This window comes from Mustela putorius, unplaced genomic scaffold, assembly GCF_011764305.1.
Source record: "Mustela putorius furo isolate JIRA1106 unplaced genomic scaffold, ASM1176430v1.1 tig00000242_pilon_pilon_pilon, whole genome shotgun sequence".
Lineage (NCBI taxonomy): Eukaryota > Metazoa > Chordata > Mammalia > Carnivora > Mustelidae > Mustela > Mustela putorius.
This window is the reverse complement of record NW_025421325.1, coordinates 3,784,788-3,796,795: the sequence shown is the minus strand read 5'-3', so window position 1 is coordinate 3,796,795 and position 12,008 is coordinate 3,784,788. Positions and strand designations below refer to the sequence as shown.

At 37.3% G+C, this 12,008-nt stretch overlaps 1 protein-coding gene across 1 annotated transcript in view; it reads right to left on the bottom strand.

The window, feature by feature from the left end:
- Positions 1-12,008, bottom strand: part of ANXA10 (annexin A10) — a 116,167-nt gene that overhangs the window by 32,044 nt on the left and 72,115 nt on the right. The window contains exons 4-5 of the mRNA XM_004779556.3: positions 8,034-8,147; positions 375-465 (exon numbers count right to left, since the gene is read on the bottom strand). Coding sequence (XP_004779613.2) covers positions 375-465; positions 8,034-8,147 — 205 coding nt within the window. The remainder of the gene's footprint in view (positions 1-374; positions 466-8,033; positions 8,148-12,008) is intronic.

Sequence of the window (12,008 nt, the reverse complement as noted above, 5' to 3'; positions counted from 1 at the left end):
ATATGTAGAATTTGCTGAGCAGTTATTGTCCATTGCTCTGTTTTTTCTATATACCTGGTCTCTCCTGGGTCAGAAATAAAATGCTCCTGAAGCTCGGTGCTACAAACTTGCCTGCATTAATATAAACACTCACCTCATAGAAACTTGCAATTACTTTCCTGGAAACTTTGCTTAACTTGATTGTCTAGAGAATCATTTCAGTTCTGATAACCTAATCATCAATTTAACTTACTGAGTTAATTGGTCTTGAGTGAGTGATATTTCAAACATAAAAGTGGCTTAGAAAAAAATTTAAAAACACATAAACTGAAATATTTTGTGTGTTATTTGAAAAAAAAAAAACGTTTATATGTGTGTAAAATATAGTTCCTTACGCAAACAGTAGGCTTCTCGCATTTGGAAAATTTCTCCATTTGTTCTTGAAGCTAAAATATCAATGAGACAATTTTCTTCAGTGCCTGCTCCCTGTAATACAGAGAAATGGAGAAATATAAAGACAGTTGTACTGGGAATAATAGTGCATCTTACATATAATAAGGATTTACAACATTTCTGGTATTCTGAGAGGCAACAGAAGAGAAAGAAAATGTGTTTGGGATAAAGATAGGCCCAGTTTAGTTCTGGCTCTGCTATTTATTAGTCACTTGAACCTCGGAAGATACTATTTCCTTTCTTTCTTTCTTTTTTTTTAAGATTTTATTTATTTACTTGACATACAGAGATCACAAGTAGGCAGAGAGAGAGGGGGAAGCAGGATCCCTGCTCAGCAGAGGTGGAACTCTACCCAGGACCCTGAGATCATGACCTTAGCCGAAGGCAGAGGCTTAACCCACTGAGCCACCCAGGTGCCCTGATACTATTTTTCTAAAACTCTGTTCCTTCATTTAAAATAAAACAATATGGACATTTCTAAATAAAATGGTAAAAGATATTTGAACAAGACTCATGATGCTCATCTTTTTTTTTTTTTTTTCCTGCTAGAATATCAGTCTTTGGAAAGCTGGAATTAGAATCAGGGTCTCCAAGTTTTCTGAAGACATTTCAGGGCCCGCTCCCTGCCTCTCCCTAAATGTGAATTTTTTTATATTAACATATAATGTATTATTTGCCCCAGGGGTACAGGTCTGTGAATTATCAGTCTTACAGATTTCATAGCACTCACTATAGCACATACCCTCCCCACTGTCCATAACCCAGACACCCTGTCCCTACCCCCCCATCCCCCAGCAACCCTCAGTTTGTTTCACGAGATTGAGAGTCTCTTATGGTTTGTCTCCCTCCCAACCCCATCTTGTTCCATTTTTTCTCTCCCTACCCCCCATGAACACCCACCCTGCTACTTAAATTCCTTGTATCAGAGAGATCATATGTTAATTGTCTCTCTCTTATTGACTCATTTCGCTTAGCATAATACCCTCCATGTCATTGCAAATGGAAAGAATCCATTTTTTGATGGCTGCATAGTATTCCTGTGTGTGTGTGTGTGTGTGTGTGTGTGTGTATCTCACATCTTCTTTATGCATTCTTCTGTTAATGGACATCTAGGCTCTTTCAATAGTTTGGCTATTGTGGACATTGCTGCTATAAACATTGCGGTGCATGTGCCCCTTTGGATCACTATATTTGCATTTTTAGAGTAAATACCCAGTAGTGTGATTGCCGGGTGTAGAGAAGCTCTATATTCATCTTTTTGAGGAGCCTCCATACTGTTTTCCAGAGTGGCTGCCCCAGCTTGCATTCTCACCAACAGTGTAGGAGAGTTCTCCTTTCTCCACATTCTCACCAACATTTGCCCTTTCCTGACTTGTTAATTTTAGCTGTTCTGACTGGTGTGAAGTGGTATCTCACTATGCTTTTGATTTGCATTTCCCTGATGCTGAGTGATGTTGAGCACTTTTTCATGTGTTTGTTGGTCATCTGGATGTCTTTTTTGCAGAAATGTCTGTTCATGTCTTCTGCACATTTCGTGATTGGATTATTTGTTCTGTGGGTGTTGAGTTTGATAAGGTCTTTATAGATTTTGGATACTAGCCCTTTATCTGACGTGTCATTTGCAAATATCTTCTCCCATTCTGTCAGTTGTCTTTTGGTTCTGTTGACTGTTTCCTCTACTGTGCGAAAGCTTTTTGTCTTGATGAAATCCCAATAGTTCATTTTTGCCCTTGCTTTCCTTGTCTTTGGTGATGTTTCTAGGAAGAAGTTGCTGAGGCTGAGGTCGAAGAGGTTGCTACCTGTGTTCTCCTCAAGAAATTTGATGGATTCCTGTTTCATAAGGAGTTCTTTCATCCATTTTGAGTCTCTTTTTGTGTGGTGTAAGGAAATGGTCCAGTTTCATTCTTCGGCGTGTGGCTGTCCAATGTTCCCTACACCATTTGTTGAAGAGACTGTCTTTTTTACATTGGACATTCTTTCCTGCATCATCGAAGATTAGTTGACCATAGAACTGAGGGTCCATTTCTGGGTTCTCTATTCTGTTCCATTGATCTATGTGTCTGTTTTTGTACCATATACTGTTTTGATGATTGCAGCTTTGTAATAGAGGTTGAGGTGGAATTGTGACGCTGCCAACTTTTGTTTTCTTTTTCAATATTCCTCCGGCTATTCGGGGTCTTTTCTGGTTCCATATAAATTTTAGGATTACTTGTTCCATTTCTTTGAATAAAAATGATGGTATTTTGATAAAGATTGCATTAAATGTGTAGATTGTTTTAGGTAGCATAAATATTTTCACAATATTTGTTCTTCCAATCCAGGAGCATTTTTCCATTTCTTTGTGTCTTCCTCAATTTTTTTCATGAGTACTTTAGTTTTATGAGTACAGATTCTTTGCCTCTTTGGTTAAGTTTATGCCTAGGTATCTTATGGTTTTGGGAGCAATTGTAAATGGGATTGACTCCTTAATTTCTCTTTCTTCTGTCTTGCTGTTGGTGTATTGAAATAAAACTGATTTTTGTGCACGGATTTTATATCCTGACACTTCACTGAATTTCTGTATGAGTTCTAGTAGTTTTTGCATGGAGTCTTTTGGGTTTTCCACATAAAGTATCATATCATCTGCAAAGAGATGATATGATTTGGATGCCTTTTATTTATTTTGTTGTCTGATTGCTGAGGCTAGGACTTCTAGTACTATGTTGAATAGCAGTGGTAATAGTGGATAGCCCTGCCATGTTCCTGACCTTAGGGAAAAGCTCTCAGTTTTTCCACTGAGAATGATATTCGTTGTGGGTTTTTCATAGATGGCTTTGATGATATTGAGGTATGTGCCCTCTATCCCTACACTTTGAAGAGTTTTGATCAAGAAAGGATGTTATACTTTGTCAAATGCTTTTTCTGCATCTATTGAGAGTATCATATTGTTCTTGTTTTTCTTTTATTAATGTATTGCATCACATTGATTAATTTGCAGATGTTGAACCAACCTTGCAGCCCAGGAATAAATCCCACTAGGTCGTGGTGAATAATCCTTTTAATGTACTGTTGGATGTTATTGGCTAGTATTTTGGTGATAATTTTTGCATCCATGTTCAACAGGGATATTGGTCTGTAATTCTCCTTTTATTAAATTTTTTATTTTTTATAAACATATATTTTTATCCCCAAAGGTACAGGTAATTCTCCTTTTTGATGGGGTTCTTTGTCTGGTTTTAGGATCAAGGTAATGCTGGCCTCATAAAATGAGTTTGGAAGTTTACCTTCCATTTCTATTTTTTGGAACAGTTTCAGGAGAATAGGAATTAATTCTTCTTTAAATGTTTGGTAGAATTCCCCTGGGAAGCCATCTGGCCCTGGGCTCATGTTTGTTGGGAGATTTTTGATGACTGGTTCAATTTCCTTACTGGTTATGGGTCTGTTCAGGTTTTCTATTTCTTTCTGGTTCAGTTTTGGTAGTTTATACCTCTCTAGGAATGAATCCATTTCTTCCAGATTGTCAAATTTGCTGGTGTATAGTTGCTCATTATATGTTCTTATAATTGTTTGTTTTTCTTTGTTGTTGCTTGTGATTTCTTCTCTTTAACTCATGACTTTATTAATTTGGGTCCTTTCTTTTTTCTTTTTTATAAGCCTGGCCAAAGGTTTGTCAATCTTTCAAAGGACCAGCTCCTAGTTTTGTTGATTTGTTTTACTGTTCTTTTGGTTTCTCTTTCATTGATTTCTGCTCTGATCTTTATTATTTCTCTTCTCCTGCTGGCTAAGGCTTTCTTTGCTGTTCTTTCTCCAGCTCCTTTAGGTGTAGGGTTAGGTTGTGTACTTGAGACCTTTCTTGTTTCTTGAGAAAGGACTGTATTCCAATGTACATTCCTCTCAGGACCACATTTACTGTGTCCCAAAGATTTTTGAACACTTGTGTTTTCATGTTCATTTGTTTCCATGTATTTTTCAGTTCTTCTTTAATGTCCTGGTTGACCCAATCATTATTTAGTAGGATGCTCTTTAGCTTCCATGTATTTGAGTTCTTTCCAACTTTCTTCTTGTGATTGAGTTCTAGCTTCAGAGCATTGTGGTCTGAAAATATGCAGGGAATGATCCCAATCTTTTGGTACTGGTTGAGACCTGATTTGTGACCCAGGATGTGATCTATTCTGAAGAATGTTCCATGTGCAATAGAAAAGAATGTGTATTCTGTTATTTTTGGGGATGGAATGTTCTAAATATATCTCTAATGTCTATCTGGTCCACTGTGTCATTTAAAGCCTTTATTTCCTTGTTGATCTTTTGTTTAGAAGATCTGTCCATTTTGGTGAGGGGAGTGTTAATAATAAATAATAATATATATAATAAATAATAAAGTTATTATTGTATTATTGTTGATGTGTTCCTTTGTTTTTATTATGAATTGGTTTATGTAATTGACACTTCTCTCTTGAATTCTCCCCTAATGATCCAGTAGTTATTTATCTCTCTTTTTCTCAGCTTCTTTATTCTCCATCATTTGGTCTTCTATATCATTAATTCTCTCTTATGGCTCATTTATTCTAGCAGTTAGAGCCTCCATTTTTGATTACACCTCTGTAATAGCCTTTTTAATTTTGACTCAGTTAGGTTTTAGTTCTTTTACTTCTCCAGAAAGGGATTCTCTAGTATCTTCTATGCTTTTTTCAAGTCCAGCTAGTACCTTGATAATTGTCATTCTGAACTCTAGTTCTGACATGTTACTAATGTCTGTATTGATTAGGTCCCTAACCATCAGTATTGCCTTTTATTTATTTATTTATTTTTTTTGTGGTGAGTTTCTCCACCTTGTCATTTTATTTAGATAAGAATAGATGAATGAAAGAACAAAACACTAAAAGGGTAGCATTGACCCCAGAAAAATATACACTAACCAACTTGGAAGAGACCAAAAGCTGGGGGGAGAGAGAGGGGAGAAAAAAATATATATTAGATTGGTGAATAAAACAGAGCCACACACTTGATTTTGGTTGTATTTTGGTCTGTTAGAAGAAACTACCTCCCAAAATTTTAAAGAAAGACAAACTTATATATATACAAAAATAAGGGTAAACATGATGGGAAGGAACACAACTGTAAAGATGAAAATTAAAAAAGATTCTAAAAAAGGAATTGATAAGAAGTTTATTGAAAAAAGAAAATTAAAAGAAAAAAAGAATGTGATCAGACTGGAGACTAGAACAAAGTCATGCACTATATTTTCATCTATTAGAAGAAATTTTATCCCAAAACTGTAAAGGAAAAAAAAACCTATATGTATACAAAAAATAAAATGCAATAAAATACAAAAAAATAAAATACAATGAAGGGATAAAATATGACTATAAGAATGAGAATTTTAAAATATTTTTATAAAAAAGTATTGATAAGATAAAATAGTTTAAAAACATTAAAATAGGAAAGAGGAAAAAATTTAAAAAATAGAATAAGAAAACAATAAAATTAAAAACAATTAACTTTGAAAGACTAAAGGATCATGGGAAAAAAGTCATGAATTCTATTTGTTACTTTCCCCTAGTTCTGGAGTTCTACAGTTATCATTGATTAGTGAACTTGGTCTTGGATGGATGCTTTTGTTGATCTTCTGGGGGAGGGGCCAGTTGCAGTGATTCTCAAATGTCTTTGCTTGAGGCGGAATTGCACCGACCTTTCTAGGGGTCAGGCTAAGAAATCTGCTCTGTTTTGCTCTTGGTAGCTTTTGTTCCCTCAACATTTTCTGTATGGGAATGAAGATGGCGGCTTCCCAATCTCTGGTCCCATAGGAGTCAAGAGCACAGGGCACCACTCCTCAGTACACCCTCAGAGAAAAACAGTCAATCCCTCCCGTCTCCCTCATCTCCAGCTACACTCTGAGTCCACCCAGCTTGTGACTGTTTCTGTCTCTGGTACACGGCCCACTTTGGAGTCTCCAAACCCAGCAGATTCCTGCAATGCACTCCCACACCACTCCTCTCAGAGGAGGGATGTGAGTCTCCCTGGATCTGCTGCTTATTGTGTCCCTTCCCAAAAAGCAGTGGCCTGACTGTGCCTTGGATCATGGTTTAGGGTAACAACGAGCTGAGAACCCACAGTTCAGCTCTCTCTCTGTAGCCTGCTTCCCCATTCCCATACATGGGAGCTCTGCCATACTCCGACACTCCTGATCTTTTTGTGACCCTGCAGATCCTGAGAACACGCTGTCTCCATGAGGTCTCCACCTCCCTCTTAGCCTCTGGAGCAACGTCTCTCAGTGGAGTGGACTTCTACTGTGCTCTCCCTTGCCGGGATCTGGCCCCTCCTCCCACAGCCTATCTTCCCAAATGTTGCCTCAGATTCACTTCACATTTCCTACCTTCCAGAAAGTGGTCAATTTTCTGTTCCTAGAATTGCTTCTCTTCTTCTCTCTTCTGTTGAGTTTGTAGGTGTTCAGAATCATTTGATATCTATCTAGCTGAATTCCTGGGACCTGATGATATTTAGGCCTCCTTCTCCTCCACTATCTTGCTCCTCCTCTAAATGTGGATTTTTGTACCATTTGTCTAAGCATTGGATTGGGTACTTTCTACAGTCTCTTATATCTATTATGCATCCATTATTTTGCTTTAGTAATTAAAAAGACAACACATCTTCCAGAAAGTTTCATAAATCCTTACCATTCCATGTAATACTGATAAAATACAATAGTTTATCTAAACCGTAACCTAAGACTTCCTTCTTATAGTTTGTAGTCACATCATTTTGCAAGAGGTAGGAACTGCCATATACAACTTAGAAAGAAGCAATTGGTTGAAATGTATATGAATTATATACAATGACTATTCTCATCTGCAAACATGATGGCTAAAATCCAGGTTCCCTTAATTTGTTCCCCTTTCCTCTTTTCTGTCACACATTGTTCACAGATTGAGTAATCTGGTCATTGGCAGGCATTGTGTTGGAATGATTGCACCAGTTCTGCAGGTGCTTAATATCGGCATTTGCAAAGATGTAAAAAGTCTTTTGTACCCCATCCCTAGCCAACAAAGTCTCTAACAAATCTGTAGTCAATTTATTTCATAGAAATGACTTTTCTGTAAGGAAGAATTAAATTCTTTAGAAGTAAAATTTTTATACATTTGAGCAATAGTTTTTGTAAAGGAGTAACTTAAGGTCACAATAATAAGCAAAGATAACATCTATATTTTGTCTCTGACTCAGTATCCTATTTTTACTCAGTGAGTACAGTTTTTACAAATAATTTAAAGAGGTTCACATGATTTAGAACATTTTTGCTTACTATATGAGTATATTCCAGGGAGACATGAATATGAATAGCCCTGGAAACTTATTCAGGTTTTTCTTTTGGTAGTTTGGCATTGAGCTGGGTCAGTGGATTTGAGTTTGTACAGCGACAGAACAGGCTGATCCCAGCTACTAGGGTGCAGAGGTCCCTCTTCCTAACATGGTCACTTCTCCTGAGTGCAGCATTTTCATTGTTTAATTTTTGCTCAGATATTCCCTCCCCTACCCCTGATCACACAGTAACATCACAGGACAGTTCCCTTTCTACTGAAATACTGCCTTGTACTTATTACAGGTATATTTTTGTGTTAGACCACTACCTTCATGGCATGCCAGAGTTCATGAGCATCATAGGATGGTGGTGGGTACATGAGGCCAACCATGACGTCTTTGAAGTGATCTGAAAGCTTCTCCTTCAGGTCACCAATTAGGTCCTATGAATGGAAAAGTAAATACTTTTATTACATTAGTTACCAATTTTACAGGAGAAATGGGATAGTTACAGAAAGTTTTTTACTAGGATGTTCTTTTCTATGTCATTTCATGTAGTAAAAAGCCAGGTTTTGATGCACATATATGCACATACATGGATTATAGGAATGATGGACTTGAAAATGATAAATGTAATCACATCTCTGCATGAGAGGTCATCTACATGGACATTCTAGTCATGTAAAAATAAAATGATCTTGGGCGCCTGGGTGGCTCAGTTGTTTGGGCGACTGCTTTCGGCTCAGGTCCTGATCCTGGAGTTGCCGGATCGAGTCCCGCATTGGGCTCCCAGCTCCATGGGGAGTCTGCTTCTCTCTCTGACCTTCTCCTCGCTCATGCTCTCTCTCACTGTCTCTCTCTCAAATAAATAAATTAAAAAAAATAAACTATTTAAAATAAATAAATAAATAAAATATTTTATTAAAAAAATATAAAATGATCTTCTTTTCCTAATCCCTACACTTCTACAACTTCTCTGTTGATCCATTATGAAAATAAGTAAAAATTGTAACCTAAAAACATTGTTGTTGGGAATTCTTAGTTTTCTTGTGTGGAATTAATGAAATATTAAACCTTAAATAAAATATGCATTTTATTTTATCATTGCAGCAGGGTCTTTTAGCAGGAGTTTCTGGTTATCCTATTGCCAAAAGCTTGTATAAATGAGTTGAGTAATCTAAGAACTTTCATCAAATAGCCACATTAATATGTATATTTTATAAATATTAAAAATTAAACAGTTAAGGAAAAGAAGAAGCATGCTAAATGTTTGTTCTTGGAATACATATTACAGATGATCATTTTAATTTTGACTTTTATTTTACCAGTGTAGAATGGATATTTTAAAAACATACATGTTAGGGGTTCCTGGGTGGTTCAGTAGTTAAGCATCTGCCTTTGGCTCAAATCATAATCCAGGTATCCTGGGATGGAGCCTGGGATGGAGCTCCAAGTCAGGCTCCTTGCTCAGTGGGAGATCTACTTCTCTCTCTCCCTCCACTCTTCTTCTCCTTCTGCCCCTCTCCCTGCTCGTGCTCTCTCTATCTCAAATAAATAAATAAAATCTTAAATATATATATATATATATATATATATATATATGTTAGATGTATTTTTTGTAAGGTTACAAAAGCATCTAAAAGATGTTTAAAACTGAGCATTTTTTGCTAAAACATATAGTATATTAAATTTTACTTTAAAAATACAATATTTTAGTTCTGAGGTGATTCAATGATAGAATTCAAGTGAAAGATGCCAATGAGGCACAAGTTTTATTAGGACAAAAATGAAATAGTCATAATTTTTATTTTATTTAGTATAATCTGACAATACCATTCCTATATTGTGGATTTTCTTTTTAGCAAATAAAAGCACTTATCTAATAAGGTGATAACTGGTAATACAGAGAATCTGTTGAATGTTTGCTAAGGTCAGTGTACTCATTAAATGAGCAATTAATAATGTCTAGAGTTGTGTGTGCTTGGAGTATATACAAGAAGCATAAGATACTCTCTTCCACAGAATTTACATTGTATTTAATTCTAATTTTTGTACCATTTGTCTAAGCATTGGATTGGGTACTTTCTACAGTCTCTTATATCTAATAAGATATAAGAAATAATATTTCTAATTTCTTTACCAGATGGTTGTTAAGGTAATATGAGCCAGGCACTCTTCTAGGTACTCGGGTTGATATCAATGAATAAAACATATATATGTGTTTTTAAAAACACATATATATGTTTTTATGTTATATATACACATATAAATATATTAGCTTGTGAAACATATTCTCATGCAGGAGTCCAAAAATTTTTTTTGAGTGAAAGATCGCAGTTTTTCAATACTGTTTGATTTAATACTGTTTCCAACACATAGTGGAAGGTGCTGGAGAAAAGCAACAGAATCTCTGGGTTTTGTTTTGTTTTGTTTTTTTAAGGTTTTAATTTATTTATTTGACAGAGAGAGAGAGATCACAAGTAGGCAGAGAGAGAGGCAGAGAGAGAGAGGAAGGGAAGCAGGCTCCCTGCCTAGCAGAGAGCCCGATGTGGCACTCGATCCCAGGACCCTGGGATCATGACCTGAGCCAAAGGCAGAAGCTTTAACCCACTGAACCCGCCAGGTGCCCCAAGAGTCTCTGTTTTTAAGGACATTCACATTTCACAAACTCAGAGATAACAAATAAAAAGTGAGCTGAAACACTTTCTAGGGCTTTCAATATAATTTTTCACAGCATAAGATCCAAAAGCAGTAGTACAAAACAGAAGAATTAAGATAAAAGATCAGAATGAATTTATAGGATTAGGGAACCAGGTCACTTTTAGACCAGAAAAGACGAGTAGCACCGTGATAGGAGATGGAGAAGCCATTTGTATGGTTAATGCTATATGTCAACCTGTCTGGGTCACAGTACCCAGATATTAATTAGATCACACTTGATTCTAGATGTTTCTGTGACAGTTATTTTGTAGACAAGATTAACATTTCAATCAGTAGACTTTGAGTAAAGCATTATCCTTCAAAATATGGGTGGCTGTCATCTAGCCTGTTAACAGCTTTAATAGAAAAAAGCTAACCTCCCCTGAAGAAGAGAGAATTCTGCCAACAGACCACCTTTGGAATTGAACTGTAGTTCCTCCCCCAGTCTCCAGCTTGCAGGCCTATCTGTAGAGTTTGAGCTTGCCAGTCACCGGGACCACGTGAGCTAATTCCTTAAAATCTCTCTCTCTACTTAGAGATAGGTCATGTTGCCCTCCTTGAACTGCTTGCCATTGCTCTTACAAGAAATTTTGAGCTCCTTATTATATCCTTGCTATAAGGTCCTTCATGATTTGAATAGGGAGAAAGAGAGGGGGACAGAGGGGTTAAGGGAGAGAGACAGATTTTTTTTTTCCCTTTTATTTGATACGTAGGAGGAGTAGGTGTGGGTCTAGACGGCAGGGCTGGGCCAGGATGGGCTGCGATGTGCTGAGCCTCAAAGGAGGCTCAGAGCCCAGCTGAACCGGCCTCTGGGCTGGCGCAGGTGAACCATTCTCCCTGAGGGAGCCTCATCTCGCGGGATCTTGGCGCTCCTTCACAGGTGCCCAGCGCCTGCCCAGGATTCCTGGGACGAGAAACAGCTGCGTGCGGCAGGTGCCAGAAACCCCCTTCCCAGGCTTGTCCATAAGGAGTCTGGCTCCTGCCACCTAGCAAGCAGATGTGCCAATGTATGCATATTATGTTAGTTGTGTTTTTCTGGAGAACCCTGACTGATCCACATTCGTAAAGTTAAGTGAGTCAGTAAAAGAGAAGTGGGCAGCTGAGGGTAATCCTTGTGTCTGAATATGTGTGTTTTCATATGCGGTGTGAATAAGTCAATCTGAAGGGACTGAAAGATCCACTTGAAGAGAAGATGAGTATTAAATAAGATTTATAGCACAGAATTATGTGATGATTGGATCTTTGCTCCTGTGGGAGCTCAGGAAGCAGGGCAGCTTTTGGTGACAAAGGAACTCTAAGCCTATGTTCCTTTAATTCACCAAGTTATTATGCTCTTAAAATGATGATTTTTAAAAAAAGATTTTATTTATTTACTTGAGAGAGGGGGAGAGAGAACACGTGAGCAGGGAGAGGAGCAAAAGGAGGGGGAGAAGCAGGCTCCCCATAGAGCGGGGACCCCAGTGTGGGGTTCCATCACAAGACCCTGATCATGACCTAAGGTGAAGGCAGATGGCTAACTGACTGAGCTGCATTAGCACCCCCAAAATAATGATTTTTTTCTCAATATGTATTATCAAGAGAGAAGAATCTTAATATTAGCTATT